Source organism: Rhinolophus hipposideros (genome assembly GCF_964194185.1).
Source record: "Rhinolophus hipposideros genome assembly, chromosome: 10".
In the NCBI taxonomy this organism is placed as follows: domain Eukaryota; kingdom Metazoa; phylum Chordata; class Mammalia; order Chiroptera; family Rhinolophidae; genus Rhinolophus; species Rhinolophus hipposideros.
This window is the reverse complement of record NC_138056.1, coordinates 70,592-94,332: the sequence shown is the minus strand read 5'-3', so window position 1 is coordinate 94,332 and position 23,741 is coordinate 70,592. Positions and strand designations below refer to the sequence as shown.

The 23,741-nt window shown below is 57.5% G+C and overlaps 3 protein-coding genes across 25 annotated transcripts in view; 1 reads left to right on the top strand and 2 right to left on the bottom strand.

Annotated features, from left to right (window-relative positions):
* Positions 1-6,518, bottom strand: part of PSMD13 (proteasome 26S subunit, non-ATPase 13) — an 11,060-nt gene extending 4,542 nt beyond the window's left edge. Inside the window, exons 1-6 of the mRNA XM_081063925.1 lie at positions 6,281-6,518; positions 5,027-5,105; positions 1,609-1,643; positions 1,463-1,518; positions 1,180-1,223; positions 917-1,003 (exon numbers count right to left, since the gene is read on the bottom strand). Coding sequence (XP_080920051.1) covers positions 917-1,003; positions 1,180-1,223; positions 1,463-1,518; positions 1,609-1,643; positions 5,027-5,105; positions 6,281-6,375 — 396 coding nt within the window. The 5' untranslated portion in view covers positions 6,376-6,518. The remainder of the gene's footprint in view (positions 1-916; positions 1,004-1,179; positions 1,224-1,462; positions 1,519-1,608; positions 1,644-5,026; positions 5,106-6,280) is intronic.
* SIRT3 (sirtuin 3) lies at positions 6,510-17,772 on the top strand. 21 transcript variants are annotated; one of them, XM_081063930.1, is made up of 9 exons: positions 6,521-6,788; positions 8,145-8,222; positions 11,015-11,059; positions 11,182-11,365; positions 11,448-11,680; positions 13,322-13,422; positions 14,501-14,662; positions 16,418-16,627; positions 17,390-17,772. In XM_081063930.1, exons 4-9 carry the CDS (start codon positions 11,319-11,321, stop codon positions 17,408-17,410), a joined length of 774 nt encoding a protein of 257 aa, XP_080920056.1. In that variant the 5' UTR covers positions 6,521-6,788; positions 8,145-8,222; positions 11,015-11,059; positions 11,182-11,318; the 3' UTR covers positions 17,411-17,772. The 21 variants fall into 21 exon arrangements, 13 of the variants coding, with proteins under 13 accessions (XP_080920055.1, XP_080920058.1, XP_080920056.1 ...); XM_081063933.1 differs by lacking the exon at positions 6,521-6,788 and adding an exon at positions 6,825-7,022 and having other exon boundaries at positions 8,151-8,222; XM_081063926.1 differs by lacking the exon at positions 6,521-6,788 and adding an exon at positions 6,825-7,022.
* Positions 16,481-23,741, bottom strand: RIC8A (RIC8 guanine nucleotide exchange factor A; the record flags this gene model as incomplete). 3 transcript variants are annotated; one of them, XR_013994249.1, is made up of 11 exons in its annotated part: positions 16,481-16,619; positions 17,629-17,742; positions 19,192-19,311; positions 19,701-19,845; positions 19,927-20,071; positions 20,151-20,246; positions 21,181-21,331; positions 21,875-21,966; positions 22,382-22,981; positions 23,063-23,110; positions 23,370-23,741. XR_013994249.1 is itself a non-coding variant. In XM_081063923.1 (10 exons), the coding sequence occupies 10 exons, from the start codon at positions 23,739-23,741 to the stop codon at positions 17,527-17,529; spliced, it is 2,064 nt and encodes a 687-aa protein (XP_080920049.1). The 3 variants fall into 3 exon arrangements, 2 of the variants coding, with proteins under 2 accessions (XP_080920049.1, XP_080920050.1); XM_081063923.1 differs by lacking the exon at positions 16,481-16,619 and having other exon boundaries at positions 17,527-17,821; XM_081063924.1 differs by lacking the exons at positions 16,481-16,619; positions 17,629-17,742 and adding an exon at positions 18,209-18,907 and having other exon boundaries at positions 23,370-23,582.

Genomic DNA, 23,741 nt, shown 5'->3' with positions numbered 1-23,741 from the left:
AAGAGCACCGTTTGTAATAGAAAAAAACCAACCTGCATCACTTCACTGGGATACCGATAGACAGGCTGTGAAGTATGTACACAGTGAGATACCAGCTAACAGCAAAAACAAGCCGGCACCCAGCCAGCACCTCAAACCAATACTGTGTCACAGAGTTCTGCATCCCTGCCTGGTCTGAGTAGCACCTGCCTGAGCATTGCCAGGTGCTGCCTCACCCCTAAGCTGCTTGGGGCACCTGGACGCCAAGTAGCATTCCTTACACTATCTTATAACTCAGTACGTCTTAAATATTTCTAAACAAAATGTAGTGAATGAGTAAACGTGTGGCTGAGACGCCGTAATTTTTTTAGGGCAGTGAGCACAGGAACACTTACCCCCAGTATTTCCTTTAGTATTAAGGTCACAAAAAAATCCAAACCAAACCACACACACACATACAGTCTGGTCAAACAAGGTGAGCTAACCCCCACCTAGACCCACACCGGTGACCAAAGTTACACTACAGTGGGAGTGACATAGGCAGAGGCAGACAGAAGCTCCAACAGTGACCAGGGTGCCGATGGCAGGTGCAGCGTGAGGCTCGTCAGTGATGTGTGCTGGCCTGGTCGGTAGGAGCCCATGAGCTGAGCATTGGCCAGGGCTGTGTGGCCTCCTGCTGGGTGGACATGCTCTGCTCACGTGGGGCAACGCACTGCTGTTTGAGGGTAGGGGCACGACACCAGCAACTTACTCTTCAGTGGTTTGGGGGGAAAAACACAATCGACTACACACACTGATGGGCCAACTATTAACAATGAGAATCTGAGGTAAGGGTAAAAGAGAGTTCTTCGTGCTATTTTTGCAACTGTTTGTGATTTTAAATTATTTAAATAGTTCAAGAAGAAAACTGGGACTTTTTCCTATTATGGAGCCTCACCTTTGTAACCTGTAGATCCCCGATGTTTAATTTTAGAGCTCCAATTGCAGTTTTACACAGGATCACTGCCTCATCGCTGCTTTTCACCTAAAGATGCCAGAAACAAGGGACCTCAGAAGTGCAGGCAGCAGACTGAGGGCACGAGCCCTATGCCCTGGCGGAGCTCACACGAGCAGACGCCAGTCCCCAGAGCTGTGACAAGGAGCACAGACTCACGATGTCAGCCACTATTTTCAGGGGTCTGGCTCAAACTTTAAATTTACCTTCTCACGAGTCTTTTCCAGAAAAGTCAGAGCCACATTAGGATCTGGAAAAGAAGAACCAAGTCAGAAGAAACACCAACAAAGTATCTTTACAGACTGGTTTCTACCAACCAGGACACTTGTAGGTAGGATAATCTTCAAGTTTAGAACACAAAACATAATAAAAATATGCTAGAACCTGATATTTTCTATCAAAATGCACAAGTTCAATTAACTTACATTTCAAGATGTAAGTTTAATTACCACTTGGACCCGCTCCTTTAAGAAACAAAGCGGGACTCACCGGTCATCTGTCTGACGACATGAAGAATGATTTCTACCAGGGACAAAGGGTTCACCCTGAAATAAAGTACCGGTCTTTGAGTGTCAGCAAGTACCTATGTTTTCATTTTCAAAGTCAAAAACTGACAAGAGTTTTTTTTTTTTTACCTGTGTTCAAATTCACTAATGAAGTTTTCATAAAGCTGTGGAACCAAAACATGGAGAGTAATTACAAGACGTCTTTCATTCTGCAAAACCCAGACTCCAGACACTATCAGGGTGCTGTGTCACGGCAGCAATGCATGGATGTTTGCTGAATTACAGGAGACCCAGATTTGGGCTTATTAGGTTCACATAAATGATCACCAACAGACTATTGGAAAAAGCAAGGGTTCCCCCCCACCCCCAGCTTTGGGAATTAGAACCTGCCATGTAATAATCGTCTCAGGACCAATACCTATACTCTTCTTCCAAAGTACTACGTCAAACAATCAGTTTGAAGGTCGGTAACCTATCCTGTTTCCCTGAAAATAAGACATAGCCGGACAATCAGCTCTAACATGGCTTTTGGAGCAAAAATTAATATAAGACCTGGTCTCATGTTATATATAAGACCAGGTTTTATGTTATAGTAAAATAAGACCCGGTCTCTTATTATTGCCCGGCTAGGTCTTATCTTTGGGGAAACACGGTAACAGATTTTAGAAGAGTGCCAGGTAATTACATCTCCTTGTCAAATTTCTCAGCCATTCAGCAAACACCTGGGCACTTACTCGACTCTGCTAGGTACCAGACACAGGATGGCTAAGACAAAAGCTTGGCCTTTGAGGAGCTCCTTGTAAACAAATGACAATACGGAGAGCTTAAGAGCAAGGAAAATAAAGGCACATAGGTGGGTCAGCCAAAGGGAGAGGTTTCAAAGGGTGTTCCAGAAATGGTGACAACTTAGTTTCAGGGAATGCAGAGCAGTTAAGAGGTGGACAAATTTGGTGTGGGAGAGGGGGGCAGTTGGGAGACCATTCCAGACAGGAACAAACGTGCAAAAGCACTGAGTTAAAAACTACGTTTCAGAACGGTCTGTGAGGGACACAGTGAATGGGAAGCACTGGGGCTTGGTCTGTGTCCTAAGGTCAAGGTTGAGCCGGCGGAGACACATGCTCCCATTTGTACCTTAGAAACACGACTGGGCACAGATAGGAGCACGGGAACAGACAGGGAGAGAGACCAGCTGAGGCTACTAGGAGGCAAGACAGGAGAGTGAGGCTAGACCAACAGTCGGAGAGAGGTGCTGCTCAGCTAACTTGATCAGACGTGAGCAGGCCCCAGAGAAGGGGAGCCGGCAATGTCCTCTGAGCTTATGGCTGGGTAACGGGGCAAAGGAGGTGTCCAGGGCAAAGTGTGTGTGTCGGGTGGGGGGGACCTCTAGACAAGGTCAACTCAGGATAAGGAGAGTCTGAAGGTCCTCTGGGATACGAGACAGAAAGATGAAAACGTTCCTGTGAAAGAAAATGTGGTACGCATGTACACATCTGTGCGCACATGGACTCACAGATGCACACACACACATGCACACACTCGCACAGACACGCACACACACGAATATCAGCCAGCCGTAAGAAAATCCTGACAAGGATGGACCTTGAACGCATTATGCTGAGTGAAACACCTCAGAGAAAGACAAACAGCACATGACGTCATCTACATGTGGAATCTTAAAGCAAAATCAAACTTATAGACACAGAGAAGAATCGTGGTTCCCAAAGGCAGGGGTAGTGGGTGGGTGAAATGGGTGAAGGTGGTCAAAAGGTACAAATCTCTACTTGTAAGTACTGAGATGTAATGTTACAGTACAGTGACTACAGTAACAGTGTCACAGATTTGAACGTTGCTGAGAGTACGTCTTAAAAGTTCTCTTCCCAAGGAAAAAAATCGTGACTACGTGAGGTGGTAAGTCAAGTCACTGTGGTGACCCTTTCTCACATATACACATCAAATCGTTATGCTGTACACCTTACAACGTTACACGTCAATTATTTCTCAATAAAACCGGGGGAGAAAAGAAAGCAAGAAATGTCCCTGTAGCAGCCAGTTAGATATTTAAGTTTGCCACCCAGCAAAAAGCCATGTAAATAAAATGGCTTTTTCATTAAAAAGGACTATTTCAAAGATGTTCTCCTCATTAAAAGGGAAAGTTTCAACGTATTTGACACCTATTATAATTTATGGGAGAACCTAAAATAAAAGCTCTCTAAAAAAAGTCCACTAAATCTAGAAACTCAAAATTATTTCTGGTGACTGCAAAGTCATGAATGCTATCTATCTGAAAGTTATGTGGGCTGAATCCCAACAATTTTTAAAGGCTTATTTTGTCCACGTAAATAGTAAAGTTAAATCTGCTGACCTGAGTAAGTGTCACGTTACCCTGAGGTTGAGGAAATCTTTTGCTATGTGTAGAAAGTGATTTTAACACAAGAGCATAGGATAGAAATAAACAATTATGAATTTGGCTTTACTAAGATATAGAACCTCAGGGAACAAATATCATTTGTTCTAATTTATCATTGATCAGCTCTAATTTATCATTTCTCCACGTAATCCAGAAGACAGAATGCCCAGCAAAATCTCCAGGCTTACAGATGATTATAAGTTCCTTTGAGTAGTCAAATGTCAGATTGATGGGTATAAACCACAGGTAAACCCTAGGAGCTCAGGTGGTAGGGTAACAAGGTGGCAAGGTCCACTGTGAGCACATATAAAGTAACGTGTCCGGGCCAATAACTCACACTATCGCTATGAACTAGCTTTCAGCTCCAATGCAGGGAGGGATCCCTGACTCATGCAGAATCCAACAGAAATGCAGCAAAGATGAAGAAGTCAGGACAGACTTCACAGAGGAAGCTACAGTAAACACATTTGGGGAGGTCTGTCAGGGGATCTGGGAAAGGCTGGGGCAGAGAGTGGTCGTTTTAATGTTGACAAAATTCTCAAAGTGCTCTAATACAGAGGCAGCACCCCCTGCTCCGCTCCCCATCCGAAGCACAAAAGGCAAAGCACAAAAGGTGCTGTATCTTCCACAGCGTCCAGGACAAAGGTTTAGGCAGGCAAGCAGAGTCGGGGAGGGTGAGGGAAGAGTGACGGCAGTTATTTAAATGGTCCCTACGGGAATTCTGCTCTTACCCCACCCCCCAGCTGGCCCTGAACTTTCAATTTTTGAATAACAGTTTCTAAAAGTACAGGACGGAAAACAAAGGCTACAAACATCAAAATACAGGAGATGCTGTAAGACAGTGTTTCACACCGGGATTTTAGAAGAAGTCAGAATCCTCTTCTGCCACTTATTAGCTGTGACTTACGGCAAGTTACTTAATCTCTTGGTGTCCACTTTCTACGTTAAAAAACTCGAGTAACACTAGTACTTATCTCCCAATGTTGTCATGAAGAATAAATGAGGAAACATAGAAAGCCCTACGTGCCCGACGCACAGTGATTGCTGAGTTTAAGTGTAGTGTATTATTTTAAACCCCACTGTCTTAAAAAGTGCTTCAGCTCATTTATATAATCTGACCTGGCAGGACATATCATTTACCTTAATGAGACCATCTCCTTGGGCAAAGCACGGGTCTTGCACAAAGTCAAGCACCTGCAGAGTCAGCTGATGCCACAACCTGAAAAACAGAAGGCCCTTCGGACCTGTCCACTCTCCCCCAGTGACGACGGCCTCAGCCCGGCTGGGCCTGGCGGCCACACACACTCGGGAGCGAATCCCTGTGTACCAGGCAGGGTGCGCACGCAGCCGCTGCTGACCACCCAGCTCTTCCGTGGCTCTGCTGCCCAGTGGTCACCTCTCCCTGAGGGCAGAGAACCTGACGCTCAGCGGTCTCGCTGACAAGGAGCACGTCCTTCCGCGCCACCTCGGAGGCTGCTGTGAGGCTGGACTGGAAACAAGAGCTTTGGCATCACACACGTGCAGGTTGCAATCCTGCTCCTCCGCTTAGGAGCCGAGGACCCCAGGGAAGGAGAGTGAACCGGGCTTCAGCCTCCTCCCCTGCGGACGGGGTGACGGAGGAACTCAAGGAGCGAGCGCACAAGCCCAGCACGAGGGCACGTTGGAAAGCCACGCGCGTTTTCATCCACGAAGACACAGTCTTTCAGGACACAAGGTGCCGCCCGACAGACGCCACTGTCGCCCAACACTGAGAACGTCCCGTCCGTCGGAAACTGCTCTCAGCGGGAGGCTGAACGTGGCGTGTCGGGCTGTCGGCAGGGACTTGTCACCAGTGCCCCCCACGGGCCGCCCCAGCCCTGCTCCTAAGGAATTCCAGGTCATTTAGAGAGAGGCTGGCGCTCAGCCACAACTCAATCGCTCTGACACTCCGCCGACTTCTTTCTTTTTAACAATTCACCCTATTTCTAAACAAACGCGAACTGCGATGTCCCAAGGGGCCCGGGGCCGCAGCGAGACACACAGGACGGCAGGGCCCGGGAGAAGCGACGCGGGACGGACGGCTCGTGGGCTGCAGACCGCGGAGCAGGGCGGCCGCACACGCCGCCACGCCGCGCGCGACGGGCTCAGGGCACCACGGCGGTGGGACCCCGGCGGGGCGTCGGCCAGGCGGGCGCCCCGGGCAGGGAGGCCGTGCGGCCCGCGCAGGCTGTGCTGCTCCCCGCGCGCGGGCCGCCCCCCTCGCGCCCTCGGCTCTGCCCCGGGTTCCTCCGCCCACCCGTCCCGCCGGGCGGCTCCCCACGCCCCGCGCCGGGGCCCCTCACGGTCCCGCCTGTCGCCCCGCCTCCCCTTCGGTCTGGCTCTCCCGCCCCCGGCTCCCCGCAGCGTGGCTCTCACTTCTTCGTGTAGAGCTCCTCCAGACGGTGCCACACGGCCGCCTGGCCGGGCCCGGAGCTCTGGCTCTGCTGGAGGAAGCCGGGGACGTCCTTCATGGCGGCGGAAAGACCCAACACAGCGGCACCACCGAGAAGTCGGCGCCGCCGAGATGGCCGCCGGAAGTGCTCGCTCACTCCGGAAGTGCTCGCTCCCTTCCGGCGCACACTTCCGGCATCGCGCCGCGCGGGGCAGGCCGGGAGCGCCGTGGGCGGGCCTGGGCGCCCGCTGGTTGTCAGGGTGATGGCGCCTCTGTGGTCCGGCCGAAATTGTCCCCGGGTTTGTGCGGGCTTCCCGCGCTGCTGGCCGCGTCATTGAGGCGTAAAAGGGTCCGGGCACTGGGGTCGAGCAGACCACCGGCTGGCTGTGTGGCCGTGGCCTGTGACCCGCAGTTTCTCAAGCGCGACGATGACAGTACCTTCCTAGCGTGTCCCGCGAGGACCGAGGGAGAGTACACGTGGCGCCCACCCCAGTGAGCGCTCGGTGCTCGGCACCAGCACCCCGGCCGGGCACGGGGGCGGCGGGGCGGCACGGGCAGGCTCCAGGCCCGGGGGAGGGAGCGAGGCAGGCCCGGGAACCGCCTCCGCCGGGACCGGCCGCCCCCGGGACGCGCGGGGCGGGGCTGGCGCGTGACCCTCGGCGGCGGCGGACATGGCGCTGTGGGCTCGGCCTGCCGTTCGCGCCCTCAGGCTCTGGCGCCCGGGAGGTGAGCGGGCCTGGGCCCGCCGGCCTCGCTGTCTGCGGGCAGCAGCCCGGGCCGGGGCGGGCGCGGCGGGGACGGGAGCGGAGCGCGGCCGGCGTGGCGTCGCTTCGTCGCGTCTCCTCGTGGGCGCCTGCGGCCTGTGCCGCGCACGCCCGCGTCGCTCGGACCCCTCCCGCCCGTGGGTTCGGCCCCGTCCCCGCGGTCACTGGACGGCGCCCCGCGAGGGCCTCCCCGGGTCTCCGCCGACGCTGGCGGCCCGGTACCCCCGTCGTGTCCGAGCCTCGGCCCGGCCGGAGCGCAGAGCTGATGGCCGAGCCGGGTCCCTGGGTCCGGCCGGGAGCTCGCTCGCTGGCGAACGCCCGGCTCCGGGGCCCCTGGGTCTCAGCAGGCGCGCCTGCCTTGTCCCCGTGGGGCGGGGCCTGCGCGGCCGCGGCCGGTCGCCTGCGGCTTCCGCACGGTGACGGTGGCGGAGCGCTTGGGAGCCGGCCTGGGGACCGCGCCCACACGGGAAGCTCCTCGGCCGCTCTCGTCAGGAAGCCGACGTGTTCACGTGAGAGCACGGTGCCGTCGCCCGACGCCATCGTCCACGGCTCCTGAGGGTCTGGGTGACAAGTTCGCTGAGGTGACACGGAGGAGGCCTTTGCTCCTCCCGGGAACCTCCCCGCCGCTGCACACGGTTGTAGCGTGGAGGGCAGCGGGGCCTGCACGGCCAGCCGCCTCGGCGGGGCTGCTTCAGCATCGGCGCCGGCGGGGACGGGTGACGGGGCGACGGTGACCCGGGCGCTCAGGAGACCGACTGCCTGACCCCGCCCCCAAACAGGCGGCTCGGGCGCGAGGGGCAGGGTTAGGCTTAGACGGGCTGCTGGCGCGGGCTCTGGGCAGCGGCACTTTCTGCCCTTTGAGCTCGGGTACCGGGATTGTTGCCTGAAGTCACCCTTTTGCCGTCCCCGGGCAGCACCGCGCCGGCTCCCCCGGGTCCCTGATGCCCGGTCACTTGTAGTCCACGTGCCACGTAGACTTGAAGTCACACTTCCTGAGTCTATTCTAGGCTCAAGGTAGAATGCTGACTACAATATATATCACCCAAAGTGTATTTTGGTGAAGTTCTGTGCGAGTGTCTTTCAGGGACAGACATTCACGTGGAGGTGAAGTGTACTCAGCTGTCCTGGTACCACCTTGCACGCAGGACGCGCTCGGTGACAGGTGGGCTTCTGTCCGCACCCCCAGGCAGTTCTCCAGTTGTCCACAGACCCTGACCACATGTCCCCGCAGTTAGTCTCAGTCCCACCAACTGCCCCCACTTCAGATGCCAGTCCAGGTTGTCACCTCTGCTTCTGATTGGCTATAAATCAGCGGTTCCCATGACCTCCTCCTCAGATTCGATTAATTTGCTAGAGTGGCTCACGAAACTCAGGAAACCAGTTTACTTACTAGATTTCCCGTTTATTACAAAGGATTTTAAAGCTGACGAATGAACGGCCAGGTGAAGAGATACACAGGCCGAGGTCTGGAAGGGTCCCTAACAAAGGAGCTTTAGTCCCCATGGAGTTTGGGCCCTGGGGCCTGACACGTGGATGCTTTATTTCTAGCTCCCCAACCTGGAAGCTCTGAGCCCCCTCCTTGTGGTTTTTTAGGGAGGCTGCAACCCTCTAATCACAGTTGGTTCCCCTGGCGACCAATCCCCATCCTTATTAGGGGGTTTCCAAAAGTCCCCTCATTAATATAAACTCAGGTGTGGTTGAAAGGGGCTTGTTATGAACAAGGAGACACCCATCTCACCCTCTTGGCTCTGAAGCAATCTCAGGAACTGAGAGCAAAGACCAGATACTGTAACAAAAGATGCTCCCATTGCTCTCAGGAAATTGGGTTTTGGGGACAAAAACCAAAATACGAATTCATTACAAATCACATGATCACAGGTTACCCTCGTCCCTTCTGTATTTCTCGTAATCACTTGCACTTTGGAGGAGCTCTGGTGAGTGCATGTTTTCATGCTGTGTGATGTGCTCAGTTCATTGCTGTGGTTGGGGCCAGAGCGTTGCCTTTGTTTCCTGCCCCACTGACCTGTTCCTGTCAGAAAGCCCCTTTCAGATGTCACGGGCTTGCGCTCAGAAGAGCTCCCAAGGCAGGTACTCTGCAAAGTCCTCGCTGCCCACCTTCTGGCTCAGAGCCGCGTGCGCGGTCTCTGCAGGACATGGCGGAGGACACGCTGCCTGCTGCCTGTGTGTCCTGTACATGCCGCTGGGACGTCAAGCTCTAGACTTGAGATTGTCTGTTCCTTGCTTTTGGCAGCTGAGGCTCGGTGTGGAGTGACCTGAGACAGGCAGCAGGCCAGGGCCCTGCTCCTGCTCATGGACCTTCCCTGGCATGGCCGTCTTCCTCGGGATGCACCCTTCAGAGTTCTGTGCTTTGGAGCTTTGGAAAACCAAGACGACACTTTGTGTGGCAGCAGAAGGGTGCGTGTGGACTGTGGGTAGCAAGTGGGTCCTTGCACTGCACCGTCACAGACCCCAGAGGAGTGTGAGAGGCAGCCATGCACGGAGGGACGGAGGGACCCCAAAAGGAGCTGGGAGCCAGTCCTGCCACCTTGCAGAGGAGGGAAAGTGACTCTTACAGGGTTTCAGCAGGGGCCTCATGAAGGAAGAGGTGTTTGACCCTGGCCTTGACTCGGGGAGATTTGGACATGCTGAGGTAGAGAAAGGTTTTTCCAGGTGGAAGGTACCCACAGGAACCAGGAGTCCTGTCTGGCTGAGAGGAGGAAGGGAGAAGTGGGGCTTGGTGCTGTCCCAGGAGTGGGACATGCTGTGGGGAGCAGAGCTTTAGGTGTCAAGTCGGTCGGTCTGTGAAGAGCTTTTATAGTTGGTTCTGTGAGGAGCAAGAGAAGCACACAAAGGACACAGAGCGAACAGCGTTTGGGTCACTCTCCTAGAAGATGAGTCCAAAGTGTCCTGACAAGTACCTCAGGATGGCCATTCAGGGGCTCGTTTCTTGCACGTATCTCAAGTGAGTTCAGGGAACACTCGGGTGCGTGTTCTATGTCTGTGTTCACTTTACATTCATCATTTGGGGAGGGTCATCGCGTCAGTTGGTGGCATCTCTTTTCCTGTCAGGGTGGAGGGGTCTCTGTACCACAGTCACAGATGTCCTGGGGTAGTTGACAAGGACCATCGCCCAGAAGAACAGCTGTGGCGGGCAGCTCTGGCGTGTGAGAGGGTGCCCTGTGCGGTGGGCTGGCAGTACCCGACTCTGGGTGAGTCGCCAGCATGCTGCCAGGAGGTGAAGGCGTCATGTAGCGCCTTCTGAGAGCAGACGGGAAGCTCGGGGGGCCCTTCCAGGCCCGTGTGAGTGAACTTCAGTGGGACCTTTGCAGGTGCTGCTCCAGACCTAGTGTTACTTGCGCTTTGTTTCCTTCCGATTGCTTTCCAGAAGCCTCACTGAGGCCTGTGGCTTGTTAGTGTGTGAGTTCTCTCTTCCTGGGGAGGACCGCTTCATACTGGACAGTAACCCTTGTTGTGAGTGTCTCAGCTCCTGGCTTCTGGAGGTGACCTGCGAAGCCTAGAACTTTGTGGAGAGCGCCGTGACCTGCAGTCTCTCACCGCCTTTCCCTGGCCGTGTGGTTTGTGTGGCTGCAATCTGAGCAGCCTCCAGACTGGCTGCGAACGTGGACATCTGCAGCAGTGTGAACACCTAGCTGTCCGGTGTGGATGTTTCTTTCCGAGATGGTGTCTAGAACCCGCTTTTCATCCTGATCACATTTGGGGTAAAGCCTGAGACATTTAACTTTGATCAGATGTCACTGCACACTTGTCACGTCCCAGGTGTGACAGTGTGTACTGCTCTGCAGCGCCCACGAAGAGAGCTCCTGGCTCCAGCCTGAGCCCTTGGTCACAGGGTTAGGAAATGATGCTTTCTGTGTTCTCACATTTCCTGTTAACGCAAGTTTTTTCCTTCCAAATAAGTCTGGATTTCTGAGTTAAGACTGCTTTCTGTTTTAGCACATGTCATTTGTGATGGGAAAGGTGGTCATTTGGGGAATGTAGGTAAGTGTGTGGTCATTCTCAGTGGTGGGTGGGGGTGGGCAGACAGTCTCATTCTCGAGACTAGCTTGAATGTGGTTGTCATTGGTTACCTGGCCACTCTCCTTTTTCTGTCACTATTACAGGTGGCAGAAGGCCCATAGCTTTCTCTGCGGGTGTCTCCGGGATCCTTGGAAATGGTGGCAGCAGTAAGAAGGAGAAGCTTTCTCTGCAGGACATAGCAGAGTTGATCCGAGCCAGAGCCTGCCAGAGGGTGGTGGTCATGGTGGGGGCTGGCATCAGCACGCCCAGCGGCATTCCCGACTTCAGGTGCCCTGCGGTCCCCATGCTGCCCTTGCTGCCCTCGCTTGACTCCTCTGAAGGGCTCAGAGCGTTTGGTTTCTCTCTGCAGGTCACCAGGCAGCGGCCGCTACAGCAACCTCCAGCAGTACGACATCCCCTACCCAGAGGCCATTTTTGAGCTCTCCTTCTTCTTGTACAACCCCAAGCCATTCTTGTCTCTGGCCAAGAAGCTGTACCCTGGGAATCACAGGCCCAATGTCACTCACTATTTCCTGCGACTGCTGCATGACAAGGGGCAGCTTCTGCGGCTGTACACACAGAACATCGACGGGCTCGAGAGAGGTGAGCCTGTGTGGCCCCACGGCCCTGTGGGGAGCCCGGGAGCCCGGGCTGCTTCCCCATCCTTGGCAGGGTTCTGAGCCAGCTAGCCCTGCCTTGTTCCTGACCCAGTGTCACTTGGTGCCCGAGGGGCCTGTCGGGACTGCGCTGGGGGACCCGTTCACCATCGTGCCTGCCGGCTGAGTTCTGGACGGGACTGAGGCTGGCAGCAGCAGCTTCGAGTTTTGCTCGTCGTATATGACGACTTAGTCTTTACAAATTGTGTTGTGGGGCTTTTCAAGCCCACAGAAGTAAAGAGTTTCTCGTCGTCATCTGTGTCCTCCTCCGTCTTCTCTCTCATCCCCGGAAGATTTTGACGCAAATTCCTCACCTTACACTCTTACTGTAAATACACCAGTGTGTAGCTCTGGAAGACAGACTTTTGACACATGACTGCGATGTCATTGTCACACAAAGGTCACTGCTAAGTCCTTAACATTAGCAAACTCTGTGTGACCGCCACGGTGATTGCATGGTGCCACACAGGTGACCCAGGGCACTGAGCTCTGGCTCTGCATCTCCGAGTGACACGTGCATAGACACTGAAGGTGCTGACAGCCCACCCGGCAAACCCGCAGCGTGGCCAGGCTGCACACGTGCGGTGCTGCGGAAAAAGGAGTCCTCGCCCCTCCTCCCAGGAAAGTGCTTCCTTGCTACCGTTCTCCATCTGGGGAGCCCCCCTGGGGACAGTCTTCTCCTGGAGATGGGGCAGCCCTGTGGGAAGGCAGGGGCGTCTGGCTGTGGGCTGTAGTGTGTGTGGACGTAGGGCAGCTGCTTCTGCCGGGGTCGGGGCTGCTTAGCCACAGCTCTTCAGAGCTGGCATAACTTTCATATGTGGTGACATACCTTCAGTTATCTTTTGTCTGTTTACCCCAATTTCTGGAAATGTATTTGTATCATTTTCTCACCTTTACTTGGTGTCTGTAGAATAGAAAATGCTTTCCGGGCCGGCCCGGTGGCTCAGGCCGTTAGAGCTCCATGCTCCTAACTCCGAAGGCTGCCAGTTCGATTCCCACATGGGCCAGTGGGCTCTCAACCACAAGGCTGCCAGTTCGATTCCTCAAGTTCGATTCCTCAAGGGATGGTGGGCTGTGCCCCCTACAACTAGCAACAGCAACTGGACCTGGAGCTGAGCTGCTCCCTCCACAACTAAGACTGAAAGGACAACTTGAAGCTGAAAGGCACCTCCACAACTAAGATTGAAAGGACAACAACTTGACTTGGAAAAAAAGGCCTGGAAGTACACACTGTTCCCCAATAAAGTCCTGTTCCCCATCCCCAATTAGAAAAAAAAAAAAAAGGGCACATCACGGTTTTTTTATAAAAAAAAAGCTTTCCTAGGTATTGGATGAAATTGTATCTGGACTTAACACCAGATGTTTGCCGTGCTGTTTTGACAGGCCTTGTTTTAGCTGTGACCTGCCTCCTTCTGGTCACCCCTCTGCTTCTGGTCATGGGGCATCATCTGTAGGTGACGGAGGCAGGGCCATCCGGCCCCGAGGGAGGGCTGTCACTCCCCCTGGGGGCCTCACAAGCCCAGGAGTGCTGTTTGGGGTTGTGTGTCCACCTGAAAGCAGCAGCACTCAGTGTCGGTTTGACTTGCAGCGTCTGGTATCCCGGCCTCCAAGCTGGTTGAAGCTCATGGGTCCTTTGCCTCTGCCACCTGCACCGTCTGCCGAAGAACAGCCCCAGGGGAGGACTTCTGGGTGAGTTGGCACACTTTGCAGCGCGAGTAGTCTGGAAAAGTGCTTGTTTCTAAGCGCTGTCGTACAGACAAGGGAACGGCAACTGTGTGAAAATGCTTCCCTCTATGTTGAAGTTAGAGATGTGGTACTTGCTTGTAAAAATCAAGGCCACAGAAAAATACGTAGGGAAAAATGAATCTCCCTTCAGCCAATTCCTGTAGTCCACTTTTCACAGTTTGGTATATGTTCCATGCCTTAAAAAAACGATGTGTGTATGAACACACACATCTACGTACCACACCCACACACAGTTACAATTATTTTTCAGTAATGGGATCATTAAGCTTAAGGTTCTACAACTCGCTTTTGTTCCTGAGCAAATGTTCCTGGCTCTCTTGTCGATAACTGCAGCTCTGCCTAGACTTTAGAAACTACTACAACATGTAGTAGCCATCACCTGTCGTAGGGTATTTCTGGATGTTTGTAATTTTCACTGTGACCTGACACAAAGATGAGACACACTTAGGCCCCCCTCCCTCCTGTGGGTACCTCTGTAGGATGGGCTTCTCCAAGTGTGAAAGGATGGAGCTGAAAATCTTAAAGTCGACACTGAAATATGGATGTGGCACAGGACCCTGTCGTTTGTTTCTGACTGAGGTGAAATCCACCTAACATGGAATTCACCGTCTCAGTGTACAAGTCAGTGGCGTTTATTTAGTGCATCCACAGAGCAGTGCAGCCACCGCTTCAAATTCAAAACAGTACTTCACCCCGAAAGGAGAATGTCCATGCGTCAGTGAACCCGATGCCCACCCTCCCCCGGCCCCTGGCAACCACTGACGCTGTCACTGTCCCCTTAGTTTTGCCTTTTCCGGCACGTCACAGGTTGGGACCATAAAGCATGTAGTCCTCCCCAAACCAGGGGCTGTATAACAATTGTGGAATGTCGAGAACTGCTGGAGCTGCCTCCTTATGCAGTTATGTACTTGGGCCATCACACCGCCTCGCAGCTGCGGGGGTGGGCGGTGGGGTAGTGTTTGCCTTTGCCTTTGCAGTGGGTTGTGATCTCTTCCTCGGGCCCATGTCCTGTGTCCCCCAGGCTGACGTGCTGGAGGACCGGGTCCCCTGCTGCCCACTCTGCGGCGGCATCACGAAGCCTGACATCGTGTTCTTTGGAGAATCGCTGCCCGAGAGGTTCTTGCTGCATGTAGTTGACTTCCCCATGGCAGACCTGCTGCTCATCCTGGGGACCTCCCTGCAGGTTTGCGGGCAGGCCGGGGAGGCAGGGGGTGCATGCAGTGTACACAGGCTAGAAGGAGAGGTCGGGGGCACCTCAGGGCCTCCCCCTGGAGGATGAGTGGATTCAGCTGGCAAGGACACAGGTGTTCCAGGCCTGGCAGCAGCGGGATGAGAGAAGGGGGGACACTTGGCTTTGGAGGTGCTGTCGCTGTGGGGAAGTGAGGCGGCAAGGGGCGTTGCACCGTGAAGGGGGAGGCAGGCCTCCCAGGTCAGACCAACAGGTCAGAGCAGTGCAGCCACCGCTTCAAATTCAAAACAGTACTTCACCCCGAAAGGAGAATGTCCATGCGTCAGTGAACCCGATGCCCACCCTCGGGCATCGAGGTTTATCACATGCTGGCAGCAGTGATAAACTTGAAGGGGTGGGACCAGGGATATACCATATTTCCCCGAAAATAAGACCTAGCCAGACCATCAGCTCTAATGTGTCTTTTGGAACAAAAATTAATATAAGACCCGGTCTTATTTTACTATAAGACTAGGTCTTTATAACATGGATAATACCAGATTTTATATTAATTTTTGCTCCAAAAGATGCATTAGAGCTGATTGTCAGGCTAGGTCTTATTTTTGGGGAAACATGGTAGGTGTCAGAGGTAGCGTTAGAGACATGATGGAAGTGAGCATATGTCCATACATGTGCATAGGCTGGTTGTACGACAGGCAGAGCTGTGGGTACGGTCAGGCTATGTGACTGAGATGGTGAGGAGAGGGAGGAGCGAGAGGGAGGTGTGAGGCCCAGTCTGCCGGCCGAGGGCGTTTGCTGACGAGGAGCTCGGAGCGAGGATGCGAGCTCAGTTCTGCATGTGCGTCTGCCTGGGAGACGCCCGCTGGACGAGTTCACGTGTCTCCCCGGTCTGCATCTGAAGCTTAGGAAATCCGTAGAGTGTGGTGAGGGCCAGAAATGAGACCCTGGGACGGGCTGTATCTCACTGGACGTGGGCAGTGGGCAGAAGGGCCAGAAGACCTGCACAGAAGCCACAGGTCTGCCCACTGTGCCCAGGTCATTCTTGTGCTCTGGACACACACAGCAAGTGGCAGCATGTGGGCGATGGGACATGCGACGGGGACAGCTGGACAGGGCCACTGGAAGGGCTGGGAGCTGGTGGTGGTGGCAGCAAGCTTGGTTTGCGTGTGCCTTGTCAGGAAGGTGACACTGGAGCTGAGCTGAAGGAAGTGACGGTGTTAGGTAGGGGGTGTCTGGCAGGACACACTGCACAGCGGCCCAGACCACACAGAGCAGGTGAGGGGCCAGCAGTGAAGGCGGTCTGACTTCCTGTCCGTCTGGGTACTGTGTCGTGAACAGACAGACTCGGGGGGACACGCGTGGCAGCAGGGAGAGTCAGGGGCATGGCAGAGGCCAGGTGAAGCCAGCAGAGGCCCATGGAGCCAGGTGTGTGTGAAGGTGCAGCCTAGGGGTGCACCCCCGGGAGATCCAGGGCTGTGCCCCGAGCAGCTGCGAGGACGGGGTTCATTTCCCGAGGCGGACAAGCTTAGCGGGCAGGTTCGGTCCCCTCGGCCTGGGGCCTGGGTCACACCAGACGTGGGATCCAGGAAGGGCCAGAGCTGGGAGCCTGGAGGACATGAAGTGGCGTTTCAGTGACCCGAGGTCTGCCATCAGTGTACGCTGTCCCTCCGAGGCCTCAGCCTCCAGCACGCAGTGTCCTGAGGGGGTTGGAAGGGGACATGCACCCCTCACGTCTGGGCAGTTTTCCAGGTGGAGCCTTTTGCCAGTTTGTCGGAGGCCGTGCGGAGCTCAGTGCCCAGACTGCTCATGAACCGGGACATGGTAGGGCCCTTGGCCTGGCGTCCTCGCAGCAGGGACGTGGTCCAGCTGGGGGACCTGGTTCACAGCGTGGAGAGGCTGGTGGAGCTGCTGGGCTGGACGGAGGAGATGGAGGATCTTGTCCGGCGGGAAACTGGGAAGGTACAGACCGCTGAGCAGGCTCCCCGAGGGGCTGCCCTCTTCACTGCCCCACGGCCCGGTCATGGCTGGCACCAGCTGCCAGGCCTGTGCAGGCATCCTGCCCCACTCAGATGCAGGCAGTGACGCTAACCGTGCTCACAAGTGGCAGGGCAGGGATGCGTCCCGGCAGCCTGCGCCCCTTCACCTCTGCAGTGGCCTTTTCCCCAAAGTGGAATGGCCCCCACCACTCAGGCTGAGGTGGAGGCGGGGCGCTGCAGCTCCAGGGGCTGCAGTGCTGTGCCCGAGCGGCATGGAGCCCACACGAGTAGAGCTTAGGAGTCATCAGTGTGAGCCTCTGACCGAGGGTAGAACCAAAAAACAGCCTGGTAGCTGTAGTTTTCCAGCGCATAGGCATGTGAAGCGATAACACGCAGTTTCCCGAGATGTGGATGCTGCCTTGGCATGAGGGTCATGTCCCCCCGTGTAGCAGAGCCCCTGAAGGGCAGTTGTCCCACTACCCTGGGCAGCCTGTGCAGAGGCGGGGTGTCCTCCTGGCTCAGGGTGACAGCCCCTGTGGATGTTTGGGAAGTCGTCCTATAGGATTCCACAGTGTAAAGAGCTGTTGCCCAAGAGTAAGGGGTGGCACACCTGGACTTGCTGCTTAATCGAGGCCCCAGGTAGCCTTGTCATAATGGCTCTGCAGCAGCAGCTTTAGGACACAATTGGAGCCCAGGCCGAGGTCTGTGGCCAGCCAGGTGTTAGAGTAACTTCTGTGTGTTCCAGGTCACTGAGTGCGACAAATAGTGTGATGGCTGCCCCTGCACCAGTGGGGACATGGGAGTCACCACCCATTTCTGAACAGACCCCATGCTGCACGACAGCTTGCAGCTGACCGTGAGCTGTGCTGACACGCAGGGCCATCAGGGACAGCTGCCTGGATGCCATTTGACTCTCCGCCCAGCTTGTGATGGTGACCCTCTGACACTTGGACTGCACTGCCTTCCCTGTGCCCAGGTCCCCACCTGAAGGGCGGGCTCAGCCCGTTTGGTTCCGGGTCCCACGCAGGGCACTAGGGTTGCCAGCCCGCCGTTCTCCTCAGTCAGCTGTTTTTCATTAGAGCAAATTTGTCCTTCATTCTGGCACAAAGTAAACTTTAATGTAGAAACTAGGCACCTCTTCATTTTTGTCTTCTCAGAGGGGATCCAACTGTTGACACTGAATGTGGAGAGGGGTCCCTTGGGGTACGTGTTTCCCTCTACTGGAACAACCCGAGGACTGAACATGTGTCCCCGGGTTCGCCCTGGAGGTGGGCTAAGAGCCCCTAACCCCTCACAGAGGATCAGGTCCTGTCCACTCTCCTCCCATGCCGTTCACATTAACCTCCCCCAGAAACTCAGCTGCTCCAGGCCCTTCCAGCAGCTTTCTGCCTGCGTCCTTGTCCCCACTGCAGCATTGCAGCGGCACCTGGGCTGGCCCCCTGCCCTGCATGCACGCCTCCCTCCTGTGTGGGGCCCTGGGCTAGAGCTCAGCACGAGCAGATTGAGAACAGGGCGAGTGGCGACTTGGCAAGTGGTCAATTCTGCGAAGAACAAAAACCAGCTCCCACTTCCTCATGTGCTTTACTTGGTACTTTACACACATTCACACTGCTGCCCGAAGCTGCCGCAGGACGGTGTCTCCGTGCCGCCTTGTGGGATGTGATAAATACAGGGCTAAGGTTGCACGAACACCTTTTCACCCGTCACATCAGGTGAGGACTCCAGCCCTGAGCTCCGTGGGGGCAGCACACAAGTTGTGTTTCTGACAGCAGCATGAGAAGTCCCAGCACCCTCTACCCCAGGAAGTGCAGCGCTTGCCCGACCGGCTGGCTCTGGGCCAGCGTGACAACCATGCATGTGTGGGCCTGGGCCTGGGTGCACACATGCTCACGAGTCCCACTAAGGCCCGCCCTCAGCTCACATCAAAGAAACTACTTCATTTGTGGGACTCGAGGCCGAGTTCCCAGAGTGATAGCAGGAAAGACCCTCGCAGTCCCCGAGACAAGGAATTGGACCAGAGGGAATCGTGAACAAAATTTTGGGACAAAGAAAGGATCTCCAAGCTGGAGGGGGCTGTGGCACCCAGGTCACGGCACCATGGACAGCACCGGTGCTGAAGGGGAAGCAGAAGAGTGGCTGTCCTCAGTCGGGGTCCGAGTCGGAATCTGAGCAGACCTGCCCCTGCAGGCTCTCGCACACAGCGTCCTGCAGGGATGTAAGCTGTCCCTGGGGACTCATGCCCATGGGCTGGATGACTCTGTGCCTGCAGGGAAAGGTGTGCTGGGGCAGGAGTCCTGCTCACCCTGGCTGCTCCTGTTCCCTGGGGAAGCCTGGGTGGGAACTTGTCCATCAGGCCCGAAGCTTAACTGCTACCTCAGGGCTATGAAACCTGACACCATCTCTTCTCTGGGCCTCAGCTTTCATCTGTAAAATGGACACAACACTGCCCTCCACCCCAACTCTGGCCTGGACGTTCCTCTAGGCTAGGCGGTGTCAAACATCAGTACTAACTAAGCTCTTGTGCACCCCCCAGCCCTCAGAACGCACCTGGAGAGCTTGTCAAGCATGTTCACCAGCCTCATGGCCTCGTGCTCCTTCTGCTCGTCCGTCATGCCCGCCATGGGGTTGGGCGGCTTCTCTTCTACTCTCCCGGTCACTGGGTTTATGCTGCTTCCCGGGGAGGGGGTGTGGGGAACACATTAGTGGTTCTCTAGGACAGCAGGGGTTGCCTGAGGTAGGTGTAAGCCCACGTCTCCTGCTTGTGCCCAGACCAGCCAGATAACCCATTCTCCTGTGAGTGACGGTAGGGAGGCAACGGGGAAGAAACCCCATCTTGGAGCAGCAGTTAATCAGCTCCTAACACCCGGGCCCCCCAGTCCCCCCGCTGGTGTGGCTCCTTTAGCCTGTTCTCCAGGAAACATCGTGTGTGGTACCCACGTCGCTTGGGAACAGTGCCAGACTCCCAAAGGCCTCGCCCCTAGTCACACTGCCCCCCACCCGGGTCCAGGTGGCCGTGAGCAGGGGGACTGAGGGGAACCCGAGGGTGGGGCACACACCTGGCCTTGGCTTCCTTGTACTCGTCTGTGTCTGTGTCCTCGTCCTCTGAGTACTGGCCTGGAGGCCGGCCCCCTGCCATGAGCCCCCGGGCAGCCAGGAGGCCAGCGGCGTTTCCGTAGCCCGTGTACTTGACGAAGCGGGGCACTGAGGATGTGGTGGGGGTCAGTGTGCAAACAAGCTGGGGGGGGCAAGGACAGCGCTTGGCCGGGCAGGCCCCACACTCACCGCTCTCGGAGCAGAGAACGAACAGGAACTCAGCTGCCACCCTCTTCACGTCAGTGTCCAGGTGCGTCATGAGGCGCACCAGCTTGTTCCGCAGCAGCTCGCCCACCTCCGGCCGTGTCCTCACGTCCCTCAGCGGGGGCAGCACCTGGATATGCAGCTGCCCTCAGCCTGGGCCAGGGCAGCCGGGACATCCCTACCAGGTCCCAGCGTGGCCGCGGCCATACCTGGGACTTCAGGAACTTGCGGGCGGGACGGTGCAGGCGGGCACACTCGGTCAGCACGCTCAGCACGGGGGCCACACGCTCCTTCAACCTGTGCGTCTGCAGAGGGGCCTTGGTCAGCGGGCTATACCCTCAGCGGGCTGTCGGGCGGCTGTGCGCGGCTCACACCATGTGGGCCCTCCCAGCAGGAGGCAGTCGGGAGGGCAATGAGTGCCCGCTGAGCCTCCCAGGACTGGGCTGGAACCCAACCCAGAGGGCCACCTCTGTGCTGTGACGAGACAAACAACTGCTCTGAGTCTAACTGCCTCATCTGTCACCCAGGACTGGGGGGAAACAGCGTTTCAAACTGAGCACTCAAATGGCCCTCAGAAAACGGTGGCTGGAAACATGAGAACAAAATCGCTCTCTGTGGGTGTCATGGACAGAGACCAGGGAGCTCCCGGCCTCCCCTGGTTACCCCCCTGGATCCCAGCACCAGCAGTGGTAGTGCTAGGAACCGATGGTCATGGGTAGTGTGTCCACGGCTGGGCACACGGCCCAGCCCACCGTGCACGTGAGTGTGGGTCCCCGAGGGCCTGTGCTGTGCAGTGTGCACATCCGTGAGCTCCCGGAGGGCTGCTGAGAGCACCTACCAGCCACTGTGCTCAGATGCCGGCACCTGGGGGTCACGGGACAGCTGACTCTGGTTCCTGAGGAATTCCTGTGCAGTGACACTAAGAGTCTGGGGTCCCAAGCAGGGGTTGGGTGGCTTCTCAGGACCACTCAGGAGGGAGCCCCCCACAGGTCTGAGAAATAAGCACTCTGGGGACTGAAGACGCTTTACGGGAAGCTGCACAGTGAACCTCCCGGCATGTGTGCTGCTCAGGGCAGAGGGCCTGGCTTCCTGCCCAGTTGCACCCGTGAGGCTGGGGGCCCAAACCACGGCACTGAGCCCATCTCCATCCACCAGTGTGGACTTTGCAAAAGCTGTGGCCACAGCTGCTTGGGAAGCCAGAGCCAATGGGCAGCCCCCACAGCTGGTCCCCCAGCCCACCTGGTGCAGACGCTTCTCCAGGAAGCTGAGGAGGACACGGATCACATCCATGTTCACGCCCAGGAACTCCAGGGATCCTTCCTGCGGTTCCAGGGTGAGGAGGACGTCCAGACACTGGAGGGGCAAGTTCCCCAAGAGGTTCACTGTGTGGCTGGGGACAGATGGGGGTGGGGGGCCTGCTAAATCCAGTCCCCTAGCACAGGCACAACCCTTGGTGTACCCTGCTGGGCTCCACACAACACGAACCTAAGGAGCAGCACCAGGGGCCGAGGCTGAAGGGGGCACTGATCTCGGGCACTCCTGCCCAGTGGGGTAGGTCCCCAAAAAGGGAAGCACTCTGTGCAGATGGCCCACCTGCCGCCACGTCTGTGCTAAAACATCATAGGCAATCTCTGGGAAACCAGGGTCTGCCTACGCACAAGGAACCGAAAATGGCGGTGGGGAACCACATCGCCCTATGGATACCATGCCACCCACTGCCACTACCCAAGGTCCAGTGGCACTTTCCCGTCCACACTCACGGCTCTTATCCTAGTACGTATTGCAAATGCCGGGCTCTCTGGAAACACACTCACGTCTAGCCCCACTCAGATGGAAGATTCTGCAGCGTGGAGCCCGGTCCACTGGCTGGGCTGGGAACCCCATCTACACTGGTGAGCACACTTCCTCCCGGGATGACAGGCCCCACGCTCACCCATGGAACTCCTCCGTGCGGTCTCCAGCAGCAGCCACCATCACACAGTGCCGCAGGAGGGTCCCCAGGTGCCGGTAAAGGGCAGCATCTTCCTGACAAGGAGAAAGACTCCTGTGACACAGAGCCACAGTGTCCCACTGCTGCCAGGCGGCGTGGTGTCTGCCCCACTCCAGGACCCCGTGCCGTGACGTGCATCTCGCTGAGTGTACGCCCCCACCCCCACCCCCACAAAGAGCAACGCGGCCCCGTGGGTGTGCATCCTAACGCGTCCCGGCCCCACACGCACTCTGGTGGCAGGACTCCCCCGCAGCCTCTCACCACAGCCCTCCCGCCAGGCTGTAGGAGCCCTGCCCCCCGCGTCCCTCGGAATCCCTCCTCGGGGCCCAGAACTGGTGGCTCCTTGCCCCCTCCCTCCTCCGTGCCAGACGCCCGTCGGCAAGGCGGGCTGACTCCCCAGCGACGTCGCGCGAGCACCAGCCACACCAGCCACGGCGCAGGTCGACTCACCTGGTCCACCTCCCTCTTGACGGAGTCGAACGTGATGTTGAAAAGCACCTTGAGGATCTCCATGGCCCGCTCCGTCTCCTGGGCGGGGAGCGGCTCCGGGGCGCGGTCTCGGGCGGTCACCCCCAGCGTCAGCTCCAAGGCGCCCGTCAGCAGGCGCACCCCCCGCAGCTCCCCAAACAGCTGCTGGCGGACGTCTGCGCGCAGCGCCGTCAGCAGGAAGAGGAGGCGCAGGTCGAAGAACTGCACGTCGTGCGGCACGCGGCTGTCGGCGAGCAGCCCCACGCGCCGCGCCAGGCTCACCACCAGGCGCGCCTCGGCCGCCAAGGCCTGGGCCGCCGGGCTGCTGAGCACCAGGTTGCACAGGCACTTGAGGGCCTCGAGGACGAGGTCCATGTTCTCCGTGTTCGGGGCCTCGGGGGCGGGCCCCGCCGGGCCGGAGAGGCCGGCACAGCAGGCCAGGGCCCGCAGGCTCTGGCGGCTGGTGAAGGGGCCCAGGCAGCTGCGGTCCCGGGACAGGATGCGGATGCCCTGCAGCCAGGTGGCGCGGCGGGACAGCGGCGAGCCCCGCTCCAGGCCCCACACCAGCCGCTCCGCCAGTCTCTGCGGGGACAGGGAGAGCGGCTCCGGCGGGCGTCTCGGCCAGGGACCCCGCCCCGGCCCCCGCCCGCCGCCAGCACCCACCTTCCTGTCCTCCCGCTGGGCCTCGGCAAACGTGAAGCTCTGGGAGTTCTGCGGAGACGCCCAAGGCTCAGGGAGCGCCGGGGCCCGAGGGCAGCGCCCGGCCTCCCGAGGGGCCCCGAGGCCGCGGGCGCCGCCGGCGAAGGCCCGCTCCCCAGGCGCGCACCCGACTCCCCGCGGCAGCTCCTCGCGTGCTCGGCGCCCTCCCCCCCGCGCTCCCTCCCACGCTCACGCACCCTCTGCCGGCCACGCGCGTGCCCCACCTGCCCCACCGCCTCCGCGCACGTCCCACGTCCACGGCCCCGCTCACCTCCCGGTTGTACGTGCGCAGAGCCTCCATAATGACGTCCTCCTCCCCCGTCTCCACGGCATCCGCCACCACAGCGGGATCCATGGCGCCCCCGGCACGCGGCGCCGGGAAGGAGGGAGGGCCACGCCCCGCGGCTCCGGACCGGACTCCAACCGCCTCGCCCTGACTCGATGCGCGGGGGTCGCCGGGACGGGCGTGCGCGGCGCCGCGGGGCGGGGCGGGGCTCGCGCGGGGGACGCCGGGACGGGCGTGCGCGGCGCCGCGGGGCGGGGCCTGGGCTGCGTGCGCCTGACGGGGGCGGGACTTGGCGCTGGCGGGCTTTGCCTCCGGCTCCGCTCGGGCTTCCAGCTCCGACTCGGTGACCTTTGGCAT